The following is a 25,921-nucleotide window of genomic DNA, read 5'->3' on the forward strand; positions in this document are numbered from 1 at the left end:
GGATGGAGAGGAAAAGGATAGAGATAGAAAAAGCATAGCTCTTTTCTGGGGTGAAAAGATTAATTGTGCCTTTCAATTTTCTTCAACTACCATCTATGGCCCTTATTTGAGAGTTATAATTTTCTTAACAAAGGTCATTAAGCATAACTTAAAAAGTTAAGTGGCTCTTTGTACTCAGTAACACATCAGGTGGAGATTTGTAAAAATTAAAGGCTAAATGCATTATTTTAAACATCACCATTAACTCCTCTTGGAAACCTTCAGGTTTTGTCAAAACCTTGTCGCAAAAGCCTTAGGCCATGTTTGGTTGAGCGATGAAAATGAAGTTTACTTCTGTGGGGGCAAATATATAAATTTCATCCTTTAAAATACTTCAGAGTTTCAGACTCATTGCCAACACTAAGTAGGGGTTGTAAGAGTTGGTTTTCAGTTTCAACGGGGCTTCATGTTTCAAGCTCAATTGATGGCTCGTCCTGAAGACAACCTAACTTGGTCTGAAAGGCCATTCTTTTAACCAAAACCTGTTTGAAAAAAACTGATGAGAAACCTAGAAGCTAGAGGGGCAGCTTTTTCAGCTCCCTGACCAATTTATTGGGGTTGAGAAACGTTATAAGTATTTATAACCTGGTTGGTTGTAAACCAGGTTTACTAGTTGTGCTATAAAAAACACGGTTTAGTTCTGTTACTGGGTTGTGGAGTAAATAAAAGCTAGGTTTTCCTTGTCCGGATGATGCCTCCTAAAATGGTTGTCACTTTATGGAAGCTGGTTATTGTTTAGATGGCTAACCAGGTTTTTTAAGAACTTGATGAACTTCAATAGCAAAACCATCTAAGCTTCTAAATCTAAGTCCATTGTTTGAAACAGCATTACGTAGTTGATATTAAATAGTTGTACCTATCTTGACATTGGATCTGCATTAGAATGCAAATTAATTGTTCAAAATTGGTCGCTGTATCAATACAAGTGTTCAACTTGCTGATTTGCACACATGCAACACATTTGAAGAGCGCCATTTTGCAGACAAACACGCATACACACAAAAATGGGAAGTTTGCTTTTCTGGAAGAATTTTGAAAATTCAAAAGAATAAGAAATACAGCACAAATTAATAGGAAAATCTATGAAACATTGAAAACTTGACGGTTTACCACTTTTTTTTTAAAAAAAAAGTACAATCCAAAATAATTATTAAAAACTTAAAAGAAGCAATAGAATTTTAAAAATATAAAATATTTTTTTCTGAAGAAAGGGGAAATGCAGGAAAAAAAACGCAACATTTTTATTTTAGAACCTTTTCAAAATATGACTTATTTTTCCCTTTCTTTGTTCTTATTTATTTTTTCCTCTTTTTTGCTTTTCGAAAAGGATGACCATGCAATCACACAGACATAGAGAGAGAGAGAGAGAGAGTCATAGACAGACGCACACACACACAACAAGACAAAGAGCCATTGAGATTATTGAATGTAAAAGTTTTTTTTTAGGACGGCCTACCTAACCATCATAACAACCGAGAACATAACCTTTCTAGGTTAGAAGAGAACAAGTTTACATATGCTCATTTAACTAGTTCAATTAATTTGCCATGTTGAACTTTTTCACTTTGATCATTGATGAACAAGAAAATCTAGGATCCAACATTAATCGTTCCCAGTCTACAGTGGTAAAACCCACAAGAGGGATGGCTTCATTTTGTTGCCCTATATGTCCCATGGGATCCTCTTTGGAAGCCATTAAACAAATTGTTTTCTTTTTCATGAGAGGTCTCCTGAAAGAAATTACGTAGTCATTAACAGGCCAGGCCCTCCATTGACACATGTCACGACCTGCACATCCTCCTTTATGCGATAAAGACAATCAAAAGCATGCTAAACATGGAGCAACTACCAAAAAGATATGGTTTGTCTGACTTTTCAAGTGAGCTACAAACGCAAACGCTGACCTTTCAAAACTTGGTTTATTTGTTGGGGGCAAGACTCAAAACATAATTTTCCATAAACCCCCTGAGGGGTCAAGTTTTTCACTCCACTTCACAAAATAAGGTCTGGTTAAATCTAAGTTTTCCTCAAACTCGATTTTGATGGCACCCAAACACTTTAAAAGCCTAATTTTGTCCGGATTCAAAACTTAAGTGGTATGTCATTTGCCATTTTCAAATATCCTTTTAATGAGTCCAACCCAATTTAAATTAGCAGACACAGGCCGATTATGATGGGTATTCAAATTTATATGATCAGCAAATTAAGCAGTAAACTAAGTTTCTAAAGCCATGCTCATTTCACTTTAATCATATCAAAATATGGAACATTAGAAGACAATCTAAGCCCAGCTTTGCATGTCATGTTTCATTTTGGGCAGCAAGTATTTGTAGAACAGACTGGCAATGTTTGGGAAGTTCAGCCTTTATGCCCATAAAAACTTTGAGTCTATCCCAGCTACTCTACTAACTTTAGTTTATATCACGAATCCCAAGTGAATGTACAAACTACAATTTGAATTATTAGACGTATTATGATTTTGGATGTACATTAGTTATAAATTTATGGGGGGTGCTTGGATGACCCTTAGGTTTTGGAAGCAAAACCGATTTTTCTCTCAAAAACCAGGTTTTTTTAGTGCTTGGGGGCCCGAAAATTGGCAAAACCTGATCCTCTTTAGCTTTTTCAAAAACCAATCTCACTCAAACCAAAAGAAAAAGAGTTTGTAAAACTCATTAAAAAAACTTAGCTTTCATAAAACCTATAAAACCTAGCTTTTACAAAGCTGGGTTAGAGAAGGATGCAGTCCAATTGCTCCAATAAAGAGCGTTTAGATGACAACCCAAAACTAAATTTTAGAGGTAAAAAAATAGTTTTCTTTCCAAAACAATATTTCATATGTATTTGGATGACATATAAAATTAATCATGGGGACCGGGTCAGGTACCAGATAGGTAGGTACCGAGTGCTTGGCCTGACTTGGGTCGAAAAAAAGCATTGGGCTGCCCGATAACTTATCGGGCCAGCCCAACTGGACCTATAATCTTTATATATTATTTTATATTAAAAGATATATTTTTAAATTTTAATCAGATCGAGCCCAAGCTCAGGTTTTAAATGTCAAGACAAGCTCGAGCTCGTGTTTCGAGTGTCAGGACGACAAGAGCCTACTCCTTATCGGGCCGAGTGGGTGCCCAAGCCTATCTAAAATAAGTTTTGTCAAAACTCTCTTTTGGGCAACAACTATTCTTCAAAACTCAAAAGGGAGTGAAGAACCAGTTATTCATATAAAATAAATGTGTACACAAATTAGCTTTTCAAAACTGATTGAAAACCAATTTTCTAAAAAACCAGTTTTTACAAAACCAATTTTTTATAATAGGTCATCCAAACATAGTTGCATATGACCTGACCTATTTAAGTTAAATCGTGTAAACATTGAACAGATTGGTCCGACCCATGCCTCATATAATATTTGCTCCGATCCGCTCATGCCCATGAAGCATGTCGGACCGTTACGAGTCACTCAATGGGCCGACTCGCATCCTCGGTCTTCGACTGCAAGGTCTTTACTAATGCCTCCGGGTCACGGGGAAATTATTAACTCCACGTCGTTCAGATAGGCTCGATGTGGGTCCACCCACATCACAGGAATAAACATTTATAAGAAAGGAATGTGGTATGGAACCACCAATGAATGGAGAACGGTGCAGAATTCGGCCTCAGCAGTTCAGTTCATGTGAGACATTTTAAAATTGGACCCACCTCACCACAAATCAATGCATAAGGTCCGGTCCTTTCATGATTGTAAAAAGTTTAATTTCGTATCTAGAATTGCGAGAAATCTTATGAATTTAACCAATTTAAAGAACAATTTAAAACAATTAAAATTGATTTAAAACATAAAAAGGCAGCTAGAACGCTCTGGATTTAGAAAAAATGAAGGACCACTATGAAGGAGAGACTCTGGCTGCCTTGATTGATGCGGTCGCAGTGCACCGTAGATCATAAATCTCTTAAAAGATGGACGGTGTACCACTAGATTAGTCATGCCATTTTTATGCCTGTTTCTCGATATTTATTAGCTCATTTATCTTCCAATTAATGGGAAGAATGAGTGCAGCGGCTAGCGAGGGTCCTTTTTGTCATGTTTGATCAAACAGTGTACGGCCTCCGACTCGACGGGAACGGCACAGTATTGCCCTTCAAAGAAAGGAATGGAATTCGGCCACTGGGTTCAGGGAAGCAACATTGTTTTGAAAAAGTAAATGTAAACGGAGGCACCTTAAAGTCACATATAGAAACATCTTTTTGCTTTCTTCAAGAGACTTCAGGAATCGAGATTCCAGGGTAAAAAACAACTCACGTTTTTCGACACGAAGCTAGGATCACGCCTGGATTCTCGATCTTGTTAAGCTTTGCGCCATTTTGAACTCAGAATTTAGACTTGAAAATCGAGAGCTCAATTGGACTTGATGAAAGTAATTTTCTGTTCAACTTGTTTGAATAAACAAGAGAAATTCTCTACTGCAAAAGAAAACGCTAATACGTAAGCTGCAACACAACGAAGAAAGCCATTCTCAAACCTTGGAAAGCAACTCAACCATGAAAATGGAAAAAAAGAAGAGCTTCAGCCTTTTACTGGAAGAAGCTCATTTCAGACTGAGCTTAGGTTAGCTGTTGTTGCTTGGTTGTTCTCTAATGGCAACTTAGTCAATTCTAAGTCGAATGCTCACAAGATAGGCCATGGGCTGGACTTTGAACTCTGACAGAAGAAGGGCAGGGAGAGGGAGTATCTCTCTCCATTTAAAGCAAGACTGCAGCAAACCGACAGGGCCACAGTCCATTAACTGGGAGCCACTTGCACCGTATACCTCGACAATCTCAGACGCGATTTCTGCTGCTTCCTTGCCCTCCTTTTTCTGCTATAAATACATCCCACCTTTCTCTGCTTTATCCACAAACCAGAGTCCGGACGGCATCACCTCTCCGGAGTTCCTGTAATGGCTACTTTTCCTGCTACTGTCTTCTTCTTCATCAATCTCATTCTGCTTGGCGTTGCATTGGAAGATCTTGAGGGTAAAATGCCTGATGGTCCCCTTTCTCCTTCTTCCTCTTTTTCTGTTCTTTCTTAGTTCACTGCTGTTCTTGTTTTCCTTTATCTGGCCTTGATGTAACGTTTCATGTTTAGATATGTCGAGGTTTCGGAGGCTTTTCCATTATGCGTGGATGAGTTTTATGTCATTTTTTGTGTTGTTTTATGATAGTCTATTGAAGTGAAGTATCAGGGAAGGATGGTGGTTATAGGTTGGTAGGGGTGGGATCTCTTTGCGGTAGAGCTGCTTCTATGGACCGCCATTAGAATATGGATAGTTAGGAACCCTACTGATTAAGGCTTATATTGTTTTCTTCTCGTTGTCTAGTTACTTCCCTCCACAAAGGCGTTTCATTTCATTTCAACTTCGCTCTTAGGTTGCAGGCGGTTTTTTCTTTTTGCCATGTTTTCCCCTTCTCTGTATTCTGCTGTTAATGGAAGCGCTCTTGTCTTAGTGGGTTTTGTTGTGGAAGGATAATGCAGTTGCTCGGCCTTTTCTTGTTGGTAATTAACAACGCATGTCTGGTGATTTTGCTATTCTTCATGTGAAGAAATCTTTCCCTTCTGATCTTCCATTAAAGTAGGAAATGACCACATTTGCGAACATCTGAAACTTCCCATTACCAGCTATCTTGTTTCTAATAAATGTATCCTCCATCATTTTTGCCGAATGGAGTCCTCTGAAAAATGTTGCATGTTTACATTTGATGTGGACGTTTCCTTTTATTGCAGGACTTCTTCCTAATGGCAACTTTGAGGAAGCACCCAGTGCTTCGAATCTCAACAAAACAGTCCTTACAGGCAGGCATTCACTGCCCAAATGGGCCATCCATGGCCTGGTTGAGTATATCACAGCCGGTCCACAGCCTGGTGGCATGGTTTTCGCAGTGCCACATGGCACACGCGCTGTCAGGCTTGGGAATGAGGCCTCAATCTCCCAGCTGATCCATGTGAAGCCAGGGGCTCTTTACGCTCTGACCTTCAGTTCCTCAAGAACATGTGCACAAGATGAGGTGCTGAGGGTCTCTGTTCCACCTCTAACTGGTGAACTTCCACTCCAGACACTGTACAGCAGCAATGGTGGCGATACCTATGCATGGGGATTCAGGCCAAACTCCACAACTGCTCTGCTGACCTTTCACAACCCTGGGATACAAGAAGATCCTGCTTGCGGACCTCTTCTAGATGCTGTTGCCATTAAGGAGTTATCCCCCGTACTTCCAACGAGAGGTAATGAAATAATAAGCCAAGACGTGAATGTGAATGATGGGTTGCTTATGCTAAGGTCCTTGCATATTTAGGTCTGTATTTTCTGGTCCTTATGCCATCTAATAAGTTGGCATGGCAAGATCATGACAATATCTGGTACCACAGTCACCCCATTGGTAATGGCAATAGATCTGCAATAGTTCAAGTGAAAATTCCATACATGTGGAAGTTACAACCTTGTTTCTTGATTTTTTTTTTGTTGTCATTTGATTCACATTTGGATTTGTAACCCTTTGCTTTTTATCTCTATTCTCAGACAATCTGGTAAAAAATGGTGGCTTTGAAAATGGCCCTATTGTGTTCAAGAACACCACCTCTGGCGTCCTTCTACCCCCGAAACAACAAGACCAGATGTCTCCTCTTCCTGGTTGGATCGTGGAATCCCTAAAAGCAGTAAGATACATTGATTCTCGCCATTTTTCTGTGCCATCAGGGCTGGCGGCAGTAGAGCTTGTCGCTGGAAGAGAGAGTGCCATTGCTCAGGTTATAAGAACAATTCCCAACAAGGTCTACAACATGAGTTTCACAGTTGGTGATGCAAAAAACTCTTGCCATGGCTCCATGATGGTTGAAGCATTTGCGGGCAATCAAACACTCAAGGTTCCATTTGTATCCGAAGGAAAGGGTGGATTTAAAACAGCAAGCTTCAAGTTCACTTCCTCTGGGATAAGGACAAGAATCACCTTCTTCAGCTCATTCTACCACACAAAGGCTACCGACTTTGTTTCCCTTTGTGGGCCTGTCCTGGATGATGTTAAGGTTTTCCCTACCAAGTGATATTTCTTTCCCAGCTACATGGCGAAGTTAAGTAGTTGCTAGTAGTCTCATGCTATGTAACTCTGGACACTGAAGAGTCAGATGATCTCTTCCGACTTCTACCGTTCTCTTTTCAACCACTGCTTTTATATTTTCAGTCTTTTTGAACTTATTGAATCAGCTGTTCTGCATATGTTCAGGCTTTTTTTTTTTCACAGAAAATGCTGCTCGATTGATATTGAAAGCACGCTAATTACAGATTGGGTAACCATTTTGGAGATCATTGCGAGCCAGTTGTTGTTTCCTCTCTTTGGGTTGTTGCTGCTTGATGACCAAACCTAAGTTAGGTAGCTGGCTCACAGCTGCATCCAGCATAAAAATGTCATCCATCTTTTGAAATATTTCTATAGCTCAACCAAGAAGACGAGACAGCTAGTTGAGGCTAAATCTACCCTGCATTTGTCGTTCTCAGAAAATAAACAAGATGAAACGAACAATTCCGTATGGATTAGATTATGTTTGATAAAACTTAATTAAATCGACAGATTTCTCATGTGAGAAATAACAGTAGGTCCTGCTGCAGCAGGCAATCTGCTGTGCTAATGGTCCACGCGATGTTGTAAAAATCAGAAAGGCGGCCTGAATGGGCCAATCTGAACCGAATGCATTAATTTGAGTTGATTCAGGTGGCATTTAAGAGGTTAAAAATTCTGCTCTGTTTAAGTTGAATTGGCTGAATTGGTGCTGAATGGGCTGATTCGTTCTCTTTCGGCTGATCATAAGTTCCATCCATGGCTGCCACTTAGCTTTTGATCAAGGTTTTTTATTTTATTTTTATTTTATTTTTTTATGGTATACCTTTCATGGCTGGTGCAATGCAATTCTAAACAGTGAAGAGTCAGATGATCTGTCTTCCAACTTTTACCGTCCTCTTTACAACCACTACTTTTACATTTTCCATCTTTTTGAACTTTGTTCAGGCTTCAGTTGTTCTGCATGTACAGACTTTCCTTTCATAAAGAATGCTGGTCGCTTGAGATTGAAAGCACTCCAATTACAAATTGGCTAACCGCGCTTAAAAACAACGCCATTTTGGATATCATTGCAGCCAGTTGTTGTTTCCGATCTTGGGTCTTGCTGTTCGATGACCAAGCCCAAGTTAGGTAGCTGCCTCACAGCTACATCCAGTAAACTGCCATCCATCTTTTTGAATTATTTCTAAATCTCAACCAGGAAGACGATACCACTGGTTGAGATTAGAGCCACCCTGCATTTGCCGTTCTCAGAAAATAAACAAGATGAAACGAACAAGTGCAGATGGATCAGATTATGTTTGATAAACTTAATTAAATCGACAGATTTCTCATGTGAGAAATAGCAATAGGTCCTGCTCCAGCAGGCAATCTGCTGTGCTAATGGTCCATGCGATGTTGTTAAAATCAGAAAGGCGGCCTGAATTGGCCAATCTGAATCGAATGTGCAGTAATTTGAGTTGATTCAGGTGGCATTTAAGAGGTTAAAAAATTCTTCTCTGTTTAAGTTGGCATGGTTAAATTAGTGCCGAACAGGCTGATTCATTCTCATTCAGCCGCTCATAAGTTACATGGCTGCCACTTAGCATTTGATCAGTTTATATTACCTTTTGAAGTTTTAAGTGTTTTGCTTAAGAATTACCTATCACATCTTAATTTTTCAGGATTAGTTCTCTTTTAGAAATTTCTTCTTATTTTTTATTTGAAATTACGATATTAGTAAATCTAATTTACAAATGATTCTCATCAGATCGATGAATGGATTACAGTCCAATATTTATTTTGTGCATAAACACGCTGCCTTGGTCACAATGCGACCAACCAACACATGAGGGTCTACCTTATTCAGTATGCCACTGCATTATTCTAGCTAGATAGCTTTCGCCTCCAGTAAATTCCTTGAATCACAAAATTCTTAAGTTAGCCTCCACAAACCAGGTTGTTCCTTGCTGAGAAGCGAAACCACATGCCAACATGAAAGATTCCTAATGATCATGAACCACAAAGCAAGTTACGGATTAGTTCAGTCGCTGTGCAAAATAGTTGTTACCCATTATGTTAACTTCTTGTAAAACCTACTAGCTGCAAACTTCCTCGAGCAAGTGGATGCTTCATTGCCAAACAGAGTTGCAGACCACTCTTCTCACATTTATACCAGGAAGCTTTGCCGGTTGATTTATTGCTGCTACTAGCCAATCAACTCTTCACCCCATGGAAGGAATTGAAATAAGCTAGCTACCTCTGTGGCGGATGTTATTTTTTTTATTTTGTATCGCTAAAAACTGTTGCAAAAGGTCTGTATTATAATTAATGAAAAGAATGATAGCCATTTTTTTTTTATTTCGGCCCTTCAGTATTTCTTAAATTGAAACCTTATCTAAAAAAGACATTAATCTCTCTCTCTCTAAAAAAAAAAGGCTTTAGATATTCTTCCAGCAATCAGCAAAATTGATAAGGCCATTGTTTATGAATCTGAAGTTGAACAGCATCAGAGGCTTGTTGGATGATTGATTGACAATGGCAAGCCTAGACATTACTTATGCTGCCAGCATGGTGGGATCTTCCATATAACGACAACCACGGTTATGAAAACATGGAAGAAGCTTGGCTTTTTTACCATGCATGTGTCCTCTCGACCAGACCTTGCCCGAGGTATCCGAAGTATGCGAAGTGAGCTTAACCCTCTTATCTTCCTGTATTCTTGAGGCCAACATATGCATAGTCCTAATTAACCACTTCAAATGAGTAAGAGTCCATAACTTGGGCAATGTCGAACTTGATGTGGGGGACTGAAGTGGGCAAAAGAAAGCGGGTGAGAAAGGATAAATCAAACATCCTCTTGATGGAGGTCGCAGCCTTGCAGGTGAGGAGCAATTGCCATGGCGGTTGTCTTCATGGGCATGTGGATCATGGGAATGTATACCATGACTGAGAGATTTGCGTATGGGATAAGAAGGGTCTGGGCTTCCTGATAAGATAATAAGGGTCCGTTCACCATGCACACGCCCACACACACACACACATATATATATATATATATATATATATATATATATATATATATATATATATATATATATATATATATATATATATAGAGAGAGAGAGAGAGAGAGAGAGAGAGATATATATAGAGTAGCAACACAATGAAACATAATAAGAGGGGTGGAGAGAGAGTGGACAGACGGGGCAGTAGAGTCACCTACAATAGTAAACGAAAAACGGCACCGTAACCGAATAGCAAAGTGGACATCCCCATGCACAAAGCGTATCACAGTCTTCGACAATAAGAAGGTGCCCCTGAAGATCCTTCTGTTGCGCTCTTCTCAAATGCTTCATCAAGAATAAATGAGCCACAACCTCTAAGCCTGGGCGTCGGGCTGGGACCGATCGGACCGGGGTTCGGGCCGGAAAAAACCTGGCCCGTGCCCGATAGGCCGGCCCGGCCCGACTCCAGACTCCCGACTCCCACCCCTCCTCCTCCGTCTCCCTCTCCGCTCCCCCTCTCCCTCTCCCTCCTCCTCTCCGCTCCCGCTCTGCCTCTCCGCTCCCCCTCTCCCTCTCCCTCTCCCTCCTCCTCCCCGCTCCCCCTCTCCCTCTCCGCTCCCGCTCTCCCTCTCCCTCTCCGATCCCGCTCTCCCTCTCTGCTCTCTGTTCCCCCTCTCCCTCTCTGCTCCTGCTCCCGCTCCCCCTCTCCCTCTCCCTCTCCCTCTTCCTCTCCGCTCCCGCTCTCCCTCTCCCTCTCTCCCGCTCCCCCTCTCCCTCTCTGTTCCCGCTCCCCCTCTCCCTCTCCCTCTCCCCCCTCTTCCATCTCCCTCCCCCTCCTCCTCCGTCGTCGTTGCTGCGCGTGCAGTCCTTCATCGCGTGGGCCGTCGGAGGGGACCCAACGGGAGGGCGGGGGGAAAGGGGGTCGGGAGGGCGGGCCGAACTAAGCAGCCCGACGAGCCGAATCGAGCTGGCCCGGCCCGGACCGATGCCCACCCCTAACAACCTCTAGATACGACCACATGAAAAAGACAGGCGGGAAGAAAGACAAAAAAGGAAAAAAAGGTGAATATATGGTGGGTTCAAATGGTTACTAACAAAAAAAGACCATGCAGAGGCAAGAACACTATAAAAGAAAGGACATGAGGTAAAAAGATGAACCCGAGACTCAACCGCGACGAGAGAGAATGGACATTGGTTAGTTAAACTAATACCAAGATGTTGAAGGTGATCAAACGTATTGATGTGACCCACCAAAAAAAACCAGACAAAAGCAATGGCATGAGGAGAGTGACCAGGGGACCAAAGGGACTAGGGTGGGAGCGACACAACGGAAGAACCAAAGGAGGTCAGGTAACAAAAAGAAAAAATGAAATCACGGAAGGGCGAAAGAAGCCAAGATGGGGGGGCAAGCGGAGGAAGGTGAGCAAGGTAGAGGAAAAGGGGAAGGACAGAAAGCAGGTCACACCAAAAGTGTGAAGGAGATGTGTGAGAGATAAAAATATTACAATCACTAGGGGAAAACAGGTTATATTTGGAACAAATAAAAAGGAAGATGAGAGAAAGCTCAGTTGCTAGGCGCCACTACCAAGAACATAAAGAGGACTCACACTCCCGATTAAGATTGGTAACCCCAGCACCCCCAAAAAGACGCAGAAGGGCAACCATATCCCAATGCGCAAGGCAATCCGAAGGCTGTCACCATCCCAAATAAAGTTACGAATGATTTTATCAAACATTCTCAATACAACCACATGAGATCGAAAGATCGCCAAGGCATGAAGAGGGAGAGACATAAGACAATGTTTAGCAAGGGTAATACGTCATGGGAAAAGCATCTTTTCCTGCCAATAATGGAGGCGATCCAACAATTTCTGCTCAACTTCATCCCAAAAGGAGGGCGCAGGAGGCGACAACGTAATCTGAAGACCCAAGTAATTCATGGGTAGGTCAGTATCCTTACACCCAAAACAAGCTTTCGCAAGAAGCACCGTAGCCAGATCCGCGTGAATGAGAAAAAGGTTACGCTTAGAGGAATTAATAGAAAGACCTGAGATGAGCTCAAAAACTCGAAAGATAAGCCACGTTTTCATAATCTATTGGCGAGAAGCAGTGCCAAAGAGGAGAAAGTCTTCAGCATATTGGAGGGTAGAGAAGGCCTGCAAGTGGGGGAGTAAATGTGGAGTGATGAAGTCAACGAGCACAGCGTGACGAAATAAGGCAAAAAAGCACTCAGCAACTAAGTTGAAAAGCAATAGTGATAGCAAACAACTCTAATGGAGGCTGCGACCGAGACAAAAGAATTCACCACACATTCCATTGAAGGAGATCGCAAGCTAGGCCCCAGTGACAAGCGAGAGGATCTACCAACAAAATGATGGACCAAAAACAAGGTGGGTGAGAAAGTCAGATAGGAACTCTCAACTAACCGAACCAAAGGCCTTGGAAATGTCTAACTTAAGGATGAAGAAGAGAAAACGCAAACAGTAGAGGGAATGAACAACCTCGTTGGCTAGGACAACAACGTCATGCAAACACCGACCCTTGATGAACGCAACTTGAAAGAGGTTGATGATAGAAGACATAACAGACACAAGCCGCATAGAAAACAACTTAGCGATAATCTTGTGGGGAGTGCCTAAGATGGAGATCGGGCGAAAGTGGCTGACGTCCATAGTGTTAGGATGCTTAGGCACCAAGACGCAGGTGGCTTGGTTAAACTCTTTAAGAAAGACATAGTTGGAGGCAAATTCATTACAAAACTCGAACACATCAATGATACAAGCCTCCCAAAAGGTGTGAAAAAATTCAATAGGAAAACCATCAATGTCAGACATCTTACCCGAACCAAGGGCCTAAACAGTATTCTTGATTTTTTAGTAGAGGAAGGGCCGCTCAAGAGTGATCGTGCAAGAGACCGAGAGGGATGAGATGTAAATGTCTGGCGGTGGGGCACGAAAGCGAATAGGTTTAGAGTAGAAATCATGAAAATAAGCAACCAAAGCTGTGAGGATGTCATCACCAAGAACTTCTCTGTGCCCAATAACCATGGACTAGAACAACGTCTGACAACGTCTCTAAGAAGCGGCCAAGTGGAAGAACGAGAATTTTGGTCTCTATGCGAAAGCCAACCCAACCTAGAACGCTGTTGCTAGTTGAAGAATTTTCTAATCTGCCACTCCTTATCAAGACACTGGAGACCATTAGACAAAGAAGACAGGCAGACTGATCTGCTGAAAAATTGTCATAAGACTGGAAGGACAGGATCTCCTCATCACAAACGATCACCTCAGAAAATTTTTCGCTCCAAAAAATACGTTTCCAAACAATAACCTCCCTCCTGATGCAATGCAGCTTACAAGAGAGCCTAAAAGCAGCCCATCTACCATTGACGGTGCGAGCCCACCACCTAGGGACGACATCAACAAAGGACTCATACACCAAAACTCAAAACGGAACCGAGTGCACCCTGTTCCAGCTCTACACCGAAGAAGAGAAAGTAGCAGTGGAGCATGATCAGACCAATGCTTCAGTCCTAGGACCAAGGATGACGAGGGAAAAACAAAGAACAACTCAGGCGAGAGGAAGACACGGTCCAACCTCTAGAGAATGAGAGGATTTCTATTGTTGGATAAAGTAAACTTCCCATTATTCAAAGGAACGTCGAAAATGTCGAACTCATCAACGAACGAGCGAAAGACAGACCAGAAGTGATAGGGGAAGAGGAGTCTGCAGGGCTATGAAGGCAATTAAAGTCTCCTGCCAAAAGCCACGGTAAACAAGCAAGCTCACGAGCATAATGAAGTTCAACCCACAACTAGTCATGTAAGGCCCCAATGTAAGGGCTACAAACCGCAGTAATTAAGACTGGCTAGAGACCATCTAAGATGACCGAAATAGAGAACTTACCAACATGCACAACCACCCATGCAGAGACTAAGCCAGCAAAATACGGCCAGCAACACCATTAACCGGAAGGTACCCAAAGAGAGAGAGATAAGCACATTTCTACAATTGGACTGAACTAGGCTTCTTTACACACACACACACAAGAGAGAGAGAGGTCGAGAATCAGACGTGCACATTTCTACAATTGGACTGAACTAGAGTGAGTAGGTTTCACCACACACACACACACACACGCAAACACGAAAGAGAGAGAGATAGAGAGAGAGAAACATGCACATTTCTACAATTGGACTGAACTAGGCTTCAGCATTAGATTGAAGTTGGATTAGGTAGTTGTTTCATCGCAGTCAAACAGAATATAATACTGGACTTATATTTTCTCCGGTACTTGGATTCCGAGGTGTTAGAACTTAGAATCATCATCCTCAAATTCTGTCACAGAAAATACTACAGCCCAACTTCAAATGCTTACATTTTGTTTGGACCTACATAGAACTCATGGGAGTAATTATATGCAGTCATGTGTATCGGATGGCTAAACATTAAAAAACTGTCACTAAAACACTGATCTGTGTATAAAAAGACCATAAACTGTTGCCATAATATAGACGGACGCTAATGCTCATCTGACAATATGCTAAATTTAAATTTAAGATGGATATATGCATGATCTTAGCTCCACGAGTCTTCACCGAGATTATGGATAATCAAAGGCCCTTAAATTGAATAAAATGTGCAACTAAACTCACGGATTATTTGTCGGTGATTATGCAAGCTTCAGGCCATTGGCCTCACATCTGCTGGCCAAATTTGACAGAGACTTCCGTTAAGTAGCCTTCGATTAGATCGAAATTCGAGATCCAACCGTGGTTCTGTCAAATTGTAGATCTCAGATTTAAGCTCCCATTTATCTGCTAAACCTGTTGTTGTGGCTTTGAATATGCGAATTTTTGATTAAATGCTATTCCTTACATAGTTTATAACATTCTTCTATCTCGTTTGAAAGGAAAAAGGTTAGAAAGCAATTAGATAAGGCAAGATAATTTAAAGATGCGTTTTCATGAGTAAGTAAAAAAAAAATTCCACAATTTAGTATTATTATCATTTGCTGGAATTATGTTTGAAAAAGTATATTTTGGCGAATAAGAATGACAATCAAAACGTGACTGCCAGCTAGGGATGGAGCCTATCACACGGCCATTTTGTTAACGGGATCATTTGGCCTTTGTCTTTTTTGTTATTAACGTTATTTTGGCACAATTTCCACTTTAAAGACTGCGACAACAATACGTTAAACAAGGCGTTATTTTCGAAAGGCGACGTTTGGCCATGGCGTCAAATGTCGCACGTGACTGGGCGAGCGAAGGCGAGGGAGCACGTGCGATGGTCTCCGCAGGGCGGCAACTATAAATAGGCCGCGTTCCCCGCTCGGCCGAGAGCAGGCGAGGGCGAGAGGGCGGGGGCGAAGGCGGGCGCCAAGTTGCCCGCTCTCCATTTGAAAAGATGGAAGGAAGCCCGGCGTCTCCCCCGCACGAGGGGGAGAGCTCGCCGCAGCCGCCCGTTGATCTAGGGCATCAAATCGACGATGATCTTCACGGGGTTGCCGCCGTTGATCGTTCGCCAGAGCTGCCTGACGATCACGAGGATGAGATAGGTGATGATTGCCATGGAGATGCGGGTGATCATTCTCTGGAGCTGCCCGGGGATCTCGAGCATCAGATCGATGATGAGTACCTTGGAGATGCCGGCGATCACCCGCCAGAGCCCGCCCCTCCCTCGTCCTCCGACCCGGTCCTCTCCGATGAGCTTAAAGCCAAAATCGTCAAGCAGGTCAGTGGATCTTGTCATAAACCTTTGAACCAACCCCCCTCTCTCAAACCAAATTCTGGTTTCATTCGAATATTCGTCCTTTTATTCCTTTCCAGTTGTGCGGTATCAGGAACTCAAATGCTTCACCTTCTCTGTCTTCCCTTTGGTTTGAATGTTTGATCAGCATCAAGAAAGGATATGTGATATTTTTTCCCGTAATTTTCGTTGATTTCCCCCTTTTTGTTTTGCCCGAATTCCATTGTGAAATTCGAGTAGCTTATATGCGGTTTGGTAGCTTCATTTACCTTTGCACGTGAAGACTTCGTTTAAAGGATGGAATGTGCAATATGGATAATGGTCTTTCTCTTAGATCTCAATGCGAAAGTTATGAAAGTTGGACAAGTTTAGCTGCTTGATGTCACTCTGGATGCAGTTAGTCCTGAAATGCAACATTTACCTGAACTAACTTAATTTAGGTGCTTGCTTTTCTTTCATTTGTTCATAGAGTTGTGCAAATGGAAGGCACCAAGTATCTCATTCGTATTCATGTTGGACGTGTTTTGAGGTGTTTCTACTTTCTGCTGGTCAGGAGCATACTGGTTGAGCTTTTCGATGGGGTTGTTTCACTTTTTTTAGATTTTGAATCGTAATGCTGATAAGATGATGTTGCTCAGGTGGTTCGTCTAAATATATTGTCTCTTGAAATGTTGCCGAAAGATGAAGTCTTGGAAATTCAAGTAAATGGAGGTTTCTTCTTTAAGAAAAGCAAATGGCATACTTCATAGAACCGGTCTGGAAGTTTGTTCTTCCAGGCCCTACTTCCAAACGAAGAATCAAGTACATCAAGTTTAGAACCATTTATAAACAGTGTTTTTGAGCCGTTCGTATTTGCATGGGCAGAAATTGAATAACACTTATTTGATTTCCACCTGCACTAGGGTACCACTATCCCTACCTTCAAGGACCCGATTCATTGGTTTTGATGCAATCTTTTTGTTGGCTCCATCTACTCATTGAGTAAATTATGTGTCAATATACATTTTTTCCTCCAAGTTTTTGCACAATATTTGCATCCGTTACCCTCCTCTCTCTTTCTCTCTCTCTCTCTCTCTCTCTATATATATATATATATATATATATATATATATATATATATATATATATATATATATATATATATATATATATATATATATATATATATATATATATATATATATATAGAAGCCCTTGTTCTTTTTATCTTTAGAGAATGTGCTGGAATGAGTTCAAATTTCTTCCATAGGTTAGAGAATCTTCTATTTCATATTGCCAGACCATACTGCTGAAAAGCAGATACCCATGATCTAGGATCCTTGGATATCTTTGCGCCATGAGTTCAAATTTCATCCTTAACACCCGCTAAATTTGCATTCTGCTTCAGTTGTTCTTTTAAAAAATTATTCTGTTTTGAATTCAGTGCCATTCCCACATTTTGCTAAGAGGCACATATCTAAGAACTTTTGATATCTTTGCACTAAATGCGGTTCCTTAGCCACCATCAAAAGCATTCTGCATTCCAGCATCTTTCACCAAAAAATCTGCCTTTTTTCATAGATGCCTCAATTCGTGGAAGATGACAAAGCAAATTCTTTGGTAACTTCTTTTCAACATTGTTGCATTAATTGAATTCCCCGATGCTGCAATGTATGTTTAGTTACTTCAGTGAGTAATCTATATTCTGCTGCAAGATAAAGATTGATTGTAGTGTTGGACAAAATCTGGAACTATATGAACTTTCAGTGATGGACATTGCTCATTTATTTCTCTAGTGCTGTTCATGCTTCCTTAGAAAAGAAGGATTTACCTTGCTCTATTCCATTACATCATCCACTTTCGTTGAGAATGCCATTAACTTGAACTGCTTTATCACAATACAAACTTAATTGTCATAGTCCTCTAGCATATCTTTCTTTGGCACACAAGAAGTACAGACTGAACTAACAGCTGTATAGGCTGGCCTGATTGACTTAACATGTTGGATGTTGCAGGTTTCATTTTGGTCTAGCTGTACAAAGCCGTGCTTGATAAATACTTAAAACTTAGTCATGTTCCTCATATTGTTTCTCTGAATCATTGTTCACTAGAAATTTGAATTAGTTTCATTTTTAACTTTTTTAAGTTTCTTTTACTTTTTGCAGGTGGAGTACTACTTCAGCAATGAAAATCTGTTTAATGACAAGTTCTTGAAAAGGCTTATGAAGAAGGACAAGGAAGGGTTTGGTAAGACATTGAGCTCTGTTACTCTTTCGGAATATCTGATGTACTTATTGTCTCTTTATCGTATCAATAACCTTGATGGGTAATATATTGTGATATATGAGTTCTGCCAAACTGAAATTGATGTGAAGTTTTATCGACATTGACTTAGTTGAAATTGAGTTCTATGACAGTGGTTTCATTTACTTTTGTTCTTCTTGTTAAACTCCTCTCTTTTTTATAGTTCCAATTGCAGTTATTGCTTCTTTTAGGAAAATGAAGAAGCTTACCCAAGATCTCACATTCATTGCAAGTGCGCTTAGTATATCATCCCAGCTTGTAAGTATATCATTTTTTTGTCAAAAGATAAGATTTTTTTTTGGGTATGTCATTTGATGATTTTGTTTGTTGCTTTCTTTGATAGACTGTGAGTTCAGATGGTAAGAAAGTGAAGAGGATGCAACCATATCCTGGCAATGACACTGAGAATGCATTGGTGAATATTTCATGGCTTTCTGAACTTGTTTCATGTCTGTTCTGTCATTTTTTTTTATTCCATCTTACGACAAAATTTTCCTGTTTCATTGGTGGAAATTTTTAGTTGTGCACTGTCCTGGTGGACAACTTGCCAGAGGACCATTCAGTAGAAAACGTCCAGAGGATCTTTAGCAGTGTTGGAAAGTATGCTTCTTGTTGTATGTGCTTTTAAGTAGCATCAGCTATATGGCAAGTGTAATTAGTTTGTGTTTCCTTCAATTACAGTGTGAAGAATGTATCTATCCGTCAGCCTAACTCTACCTCACGAGCACCTGCAAAGAATACGAAGCAGGTGTTTGCAGTTCGTGGCAAGGTAATTTGATCTTCTTTTGTTTTTATGATGGTGCTGTAAACTTGGTTTTTCAGTCAATCGCACTTCTAAAGGCACTGTTGGGGGGTCATATATTTATTTTCTTTTTTTCTTCGTTTTTCTCTTTATGATATATGTAAGTCAGTCCAACTTGCTTATGATCAATCAACAAGAGAGTTTATGGATGGTGGTAGTATTGGCTATGGCATGGCGAAAGGGTTGGACTGGGTGTTTAGTAGCAATAAAATTTTTCCGCAACATCGTTGTGCTTTAGTGGAGGATAACATAATCTTTTCTGAGTTTTTTTGGCATTGCTTTTGTTCTAGTCAAATTGACTACATTTTGGATGCTTTGGAGCTTCACATATGTGTTGTCTTGGCAGTTGGCATGTTATGGTCAACTAGAAACTTTGGTATTGTACTTCAGATGGTGGCATGGAGCCCTGTGTCCTAGTCATATAAAAAATTTTCTTACTACTCCTATTAACGTGAGTACCATGACTGAACCTGCAGTGGCATGCATTTGTTGAATATGAAACAGTTGAGGCTGCAGAGAAAGCTGTAAGTACCTATTTAGTTTTAGGATCAATCTATTGTTAAAGGAAATCTATAGTTACCCTGGTCATGAAAATGAGTTGGTTGATGAGGGTTTCTACCGGTGATGTTCAGGTGCTAACTTTAAATGATGGTGGAAATTGGAGAACTGGGATGCATGTGCAGCTGCTCGTCCAGCGAACAGTAATGTGTTTCACATTTCTGCATATTTTGCTTCATCTTCTTTTGGATGATTTTGCATCGTTTGCTCTCTTTTTCAGGGGAAACATGGGCTTGCTTCAGCCGGGTGCCAGGCAACTTCTGTAGATAATGAGTACAGTATGACATTAGATAATGTTGGAGAGGTCCATGACTTGACAACTGATGACCACCATGATGAGAAGCCCGAAGCGGAGGCAAGTTCCTTATTCTGTCTCAACAAAATTGTTGTTTCTCATGTTCAAAGGACTTTTTTTTGAGGTTCAGCATGGGAACAAGTGGAAATGTTGTCATCTGGTTCCTTAATATAGTTGTAAAGCTGATTGCCAAACATTCTTGGACCAGTTGTTGACAATCTGACATCCTAACTTGGTATTTCAAAAGTCATAATTTAATGATTTTTGTCATGTGGAAATTTAAGTAGGCATCAGTTACTTTAAAATGCCTTTTCTTTTTTAAAATATTCAGGTACATCAGTGGCCTGTGATTGTTTTTATTGATAAACAATAGGTATAATGGAATGTGTTGAAGGTTTTGTGATGCCACACACAATGAAACACTGCTCATCTAATTTCCAAGCTTTGTCCTTCTTAAGAAAATAAGATATGCTCCATCCTTTCTGAGGAAACGAGGTACTTTATGTGTTTTGTGATGGTCAATTGTTTTTGCTTAGCTGGAATCATAGCCTTTGCCACCTATTGTTATTTTGTTGACCAGAAAGTGCATGAACCTGGAGAAGAAACAAGAGTTTGCTAACAGATTAAAACACAAGTTTGTTAACAGTTTGCCTGGAACTAGGTTCAGGAACATCCACCCAATCACAGGAATGGAGGTAGAGGTCATCAGGGCACACGAGGAAGGGGTAGGGGACAACAATATACCCATCATGGTAGTTGCTTACCTTTAATGTTTCAGGATTTTTTTCAAGCATTTGTAACTGTTATCATCCCATTTTCTGTCCTCTACCCTTGGTCTTTGATATTACTAAATTGCAGCTTTTCCCTTTAGTTAGTGGCTCGAGAGGCACTTATGTCAAGAAGCATGAGCTTTCAGCATCCAGTGTAGAAGCTCAGAACTCCCTTGATGCACATGATGAAAAGCTGGAAGTGGTAGTTTCCTCTTTGCCTTTCACATTTCTCCAAGTTTCCATATTGGAAAGAACAATAGACAGCCTCTCTGGAAACATGCATTTTTGCATTCTCATGCAGATAGTACTGACAGCACAGTTGGCACAGACTATCCATGTACTTTTTCTCCCTTATTTGTGCATTATGTACGCATGCAGCTGCACACATGCATGACGCATGGGGCACATGCTTGGGTGATTGTACATGGCACTGTCATGTCCATGTTCTGGAATTGAGCCTGCGAAAATCCTTTTCAATTTGGTCTTTCATGAAGTGCACAGTTTATCTTCCTAGAAATGACTGGGTGCACGTGTTCACGATTGTTGGATACTGTTGAAAAAATAGGGAGGGGAGCACTTGGTGAATGAGAAGGATGAACATAAAGGTCCAAGACGAGGCCGAGGAAGAAATCAGACACTACACTACCACAGCGGTTACTCTCTCTCTCTGTCTTTTTGTTTCTCTCTGTGTACGTGTGTGTGTGTGTGTTTTTTCCTGCATGTTTGTGTGTGTAACGGGGTTTCTGTTTATTTAGTATGCAGAAATTTTTTAAAAGGTATCATGAAAGTTGGATGTCTAGATTGGATTTAATGAGTTAAGAAAGCTAAGGTCATTAGGAGGGACCATCAGTTTGCTAGTTCTCAACTTTTCAGCCTTCTTTCATGGTTGATCATATTTTTTGAAAGCTTTGTGCAAGAAACTTATGCTGATTGTGTCGTTATTGATCTCTGGCCGCCATTTCCTTAGGAAATTTTTACAGAAAATAGGCTTACTATATCTCCACCCAGCTTCTGCATTTCCTGAAATTAAACAAATGCATTTCTCCTATGTAGGGAATGTTGAGAGCAGGTAAATTACTAAGTTTTGCTGCGATACATATGAACTGGGGAATCGGGGATATGGAAACCAAACTGTTACCAAATGTACATTTCGAAGAAGTAATGAGAAAGAACAAGTAACTGATTGCTTCTTGGGATAGTAAGAGGATGGAGTGCTAAAATCCCTTCGTCCATGGGCTTTGGGAGGAGGGATGAAGATGAGACAACTATGATGAGGTCACGCACATTATGTGGATAAAGCAAGTTATTTATACATATAGATATATAAGTATACTGGAAGGGGCAAAATCATATCTGGTTATTGTATTTTCTCATGGAAAGTGGTCTTATAAGTCATCTAATTGGTTAATCTAATTAGTCAACTCCTGGCAGTTCATGTATTTGCTCAAATTTCCTGAAAATACTGTACATTATCTGTTCAGTCACTGTTTCTCTTGTTTATTTTAATTTTCAGTTTCTAGAAATAAAATTTTCAGAAACATGTTTCCCAGGAATCCAGTTTATGGTTTATCATGAAATAGAAGCTAGGTCAGAATTCAAAACAAACTTGTGCCTTTGCATCCAAAGGACGTGCTATCCTAGAGTACAGAGAATCTTGAAGCTCCAAATGGAGCTTTTGACTAATGAAAGTGCAAGTCACATGTTAGTTTGGTTTCTGAATTATGTGTGGGAACAGCTTAAATTGTATGCTTTTTCACTGATCCTGTAAAGCAACAAAGTTATGCAGTGTATTGGCATGTTTATTGTACTTTTTTTGTTGGCTTTTTTCAGTGCAAGTATATCCTAGCATGTTAGTTGCAGTGATCGGCGTACCTTTGTTCTCTCTCATTTGTTAGTAGGGCCTTCTTCAGTTGCGTCATATAATTATTTGGTTTTGGTTCTTGTCTAGCTTTAATCCCAGCTGTTTCTTTGTCAGTCTTGCTTAGATTGTTTAATATATATATATATATATATATATATATATATATATATATATATATATATATATATATATATATACACGTGATTTCCTTTTTTTCCAGGTCGTGGATACAAAGGGTCATCCTATGGGAATGACCACCATTACACTGGAGATGAACAACACCTGGAACCTGTGAAGGGTCATCCAGAAACACCTGAGGTCTGGATCTGTTTCACTGATATTGCAATTTTTTTTGGTTTCTGTCGCATCTGTGAGAGCTATTTCCTTGTGCTTCATTTTAGTGTAGTGATCAACTTGTCCAGGAGTTGATACTTGTCCAAAACATAAAGAGAAACAAACAAGGGAAATGTGTTCCTTAGAATGCCTTTCTTTAAGTTGTTTGTTAGTTCACTGAGCGGACATGAGTAGAAGTGCTCTTAACCGATTTAAACTGTCAGTTGTATTTATACTGATTACCCAATACATGGGTTGAAAAATTAACATCTCCTACAACAATTTAGCAATAAAATACTCATTTTTTTTTTCATTTGGGTATCAGGAACTCAATGTAAAGCATGGTGGTGAGTAAATACATAAGGAGAAACAAATCCAACGCAAATCCAATGCTTTCGATCAAACAGTGCACATTAAACTTTTGCTTGTGTTTAAAGGCCTAAGGTGGAGCTGTATATGGTATCAACTATTTAATAGTGTCGATTGTGTCAACCAACGGTTAGTCATTTGATGAGAAAGGTTTATGCGGATGAGTTTACACATCAGAGTTTCATGTTTTTTATTTCTTTAGGTATATAGTTTTGGACGATTGACTACATCCATGCAGTTGGATTGGTGACATTTGGGCAGAACGTGGCTGAACTGCCCAGAGCCCCACACGGCTGAAACAAGTGGATGTTGGATTCGATGTCTTTACTCCCTCCCTCTCTTATATATATATATATATATATATATATATATATATATGTATATACTATGGATTTCTACAGCCAGGGTGTGGCCGTAGAGATCCCACGACACACACATGCAATGCAATTGGCCTGTGTGCATGAGTTAAAGCCAAACCGATGGTCTTCAACGATCTTCATCGGGTGGCTATCAGTGGAATGAATCCCCATCCATTGTGGGGATTCACCCTCCCTACATGTGTGTGTCTGTGTGTGTTTATGCATATGGTTGATTCAATCTTGCTGGATGCCTGATGACTAAATTTTAAAATTTTGTCATTAAAAGAAAAAGTCACTATGTTGGCATTAACAAGGGTTTATGTGGATTTAGTCAATGTTGTAAAAAGCGTAATGTAAGCCGTATTGGTTTGGCTTTAAGATACACTGTATCGTAAAGTATTGTAACGTATCGTAATTGTATCATATTTAAAAAAAATTAATCAGAAAAAATAGAAAAAATTCTGAAAAAATCATAACAAATCAATGTGTTGTAATTGTATCGTAACTACATCGTAACGTATCATAACTGTATCGTAATTGTATCATACGATATGGTGCTTGTATCGTGCGATACAGACACGATACACCACCTGTTTACGATACAGGTGGTGTATCGTATCGCATTTTTGAAACGCGATGATGCGTATCGTACGATATGGGCCCATATCGTATGATACGTATAACACTGGATTTAGTAACAATTTATGGTCTTTTTAACAACAAATTTTTAAATTTTAGCCGTCAGGCATCCAACAAAAATAACTTGCTACACGCACTGACACACACACACACACACACGCACATATATATTATCATACATTTTGGGTTGTATCTTTTTGGTCTGACCTCATATAAATATAAAAATATAAATTTGTGTGTATGTATGTGTATATATATGTATATATACAGCTGGAAAATCATACATTTTAAGTTGTATCCTTTTGGTCTGACCTTATATATATATATATATTCTAGCTAGAAAATCATACATTTTTAGCTGTACTTGTACCCATTTGGTCTGCCCTCAAAAGTGTCTTCAACAAGAATATATGTTAAGGATTATGCTTGATTCTGTATTTGTGTGTGTGTATGATCATCTAATATGAGAAATATTTGATCCTTTACCTTAAGAGGTCTTAGATCATTTCTGCTCTATGCTTGATGCTAGGTCGAAGAGCATATTTCAGGGGAAAGAGGTGGATGGGGTGGTCGATGGCGTGGTCGAGGAAGGGGGCATGGACATCATCACTTTGATGCTGGACAAAGTCATGGTATGGGCTTCAAAATTTCTTTCTAAGTTCTTGTTGGACAATTTTTTGTGCATTAGCATATGTGCAAATGTAAGCCTTCATGCATAGGGAGGGTTCTTACGGCTTCTGAGCTGGACATCTAGTTTATTGGCGTCATTACATGAGGCTGTTGAAATGTTAGGGAGGTCTTTTTGATACGGTTAGTGCCATATTGGTGCTGATGTCATTGTTCCTCTCTTGGTTTTGTTCCTCTATGTTGTCCCATGCCTCTGAACTTCTATTTGGACTCTGCAATGTAACTTCATCACTCAATTTATGACTATCTGTTGTGATTTTGTTCCTTGTTAATTTCAGTTGCTAATCATGGTTTAGATAAAACCTGCCCACTTGGAAACTTCACATGTAAAGTTTTCTTTTGGTTGCCGTTTGCTATGTTGGAAATCTGTGTAACAGTTGCTGCTGCTTGTTCTTTAGTTGCTAGAATGGTTATATGTTCTTTCTTCAGTCCATATTTTGTCCATGCCTAGTTTTATTTAACCATGCTGGAAGATGTTCGATCATCCTTAGGCCAAGTTAGCTCTACTTTTTCACTATCAAGAACGGTGTGTTTTGCATCTGTAGTTGAATTCCTTGAACAGTATATGCCTGGTCACTCATTTGTCTATTTTATGGTTTTTGCCTTTAGGGACAGGTTCTAGTGCAAGCAGCTCTACTTGTGAAGCCACGGCCAAGCACCACCCCTATGTGCCGAAAATGCCTGATGGCACACGAGGATTCACCATGGGTCGCGGTCGACCTCCATCCAGCAATACCCCTCCCAGTTAACAGTTCTCTTTCAACTGGAAACTGGGCTTGCGAGTGTCCATTCTTGGCTTGTTTCTGTGTTTTATTTCTTGTCGCTTGAGTTCTTGAGACCCTTTCGGTGTAAAATGGAAAAGAAGGAATGCGGGTGGGCTTGGTTCTCATTTTCCTTGAAAATGTATCTTATCATCGCCTGTATCTGTCGATGGTAATTCTCCACTTTGGTGAGGTCAGAGAAAAAGTTTGGTATTTATGCGTCCCACAAGGATTTTTCTTATATGGTAGAGAAATGAAAACAATCTTCATTTGTTTTTCCGATAAATATTTGAGAAAGGTATGTGCATATTAAACGATGCTCGAGTCTTCCTCG

General features: G+C 40.2%; 2 protein-coding genes across 6 annotated transcripts; both read left to right on the top strand.

Moving 5' to 3' along the window:
- The first annotated feature begins 4,822 nt into the window (after nt 1-4,822).
- Nucleotides 4,823-7,292, top strand: LOC116263908 (uncharacterized). Its single transcript, XM_031643728.2, has 3 exons — nt 4,823-5,058; nt 5,807-6,304; nt 6,600-7,292. The coding sequence occupies exons 1-3, from the start codon at nt 4,983-4,985 to the stop codon at nt 7,118-7,120; spliced, it is 1,095 nt and encodes a 364-aa protein (XP_031499588.1). The 5' UTR covers nt 4,823-4,982; the 3' UTR covers nt 7,121-7,292.
- Nucleotides 7,293-15,445: 8,153 nt separating this feature from the next.
- LOC116264475 (la-related protein 6A-like) lies at nt 15,446-25,873 on the top strand. 5 transcript variants are annotated; one of them, XM_031644741.2, is made up of 15 exons: nt 15,446-15,855; nt 18,015-18,096; nt 18,317-18,411; nt 18,497-18,568; nt 18,674-18,753; nt 18,835-18,922; nt 19,432-19,479; nt 19,588-19,656; nt 19,734-19,868; nt 20,470-20,560; nt 20,680-20,780; nt 21,144-21,231; nt 22,660-22,757; nt 24,669-24,771; nt 25,436-25,873. In XM_031644741.2, exons 1-15 carry the CDS (start codon nt 15,529-15,531, stop codon nt 25,573-25,575), a joined length of 1,617 nt encoding a protein of 538 aa, XP_031500601.1. In that variant the 5' UTR covers nt 15,446-15,528; the 3' UTR covers nt 25,576-25,873. The 5 variants fall into 5 exon arrangements, with proteins under 5 accessions (XP_031500601.1, XP_031500603.1, XP_049936503.1 ...); XM_031644743.2 differs by having other exon boundaries at nt 25,442-25,873; XM_050080546.1 differs by having other exon boundaries at nt 20,470-20,533.
- Nucleotides 25,874-25,921: the final 48 nt, after the last annotated feature.

The sequence above is a fragment of the Nymphaea colorata genome, chromosome 11, assembly GCF_008831285.2.
Source record: "Nymphaea colorata isolate Beijing-Zhang1983 chromosome 11, ASM883128v2, whole genome shotgun sequence".
NCBI classification, from domain to species: Eukaryota; Viridiplantae; Streptophyta; class Magnoliopsida; order Nymphaeales; family Nymphaeaceae; genus Nymphaea; species Nymphaea colorata.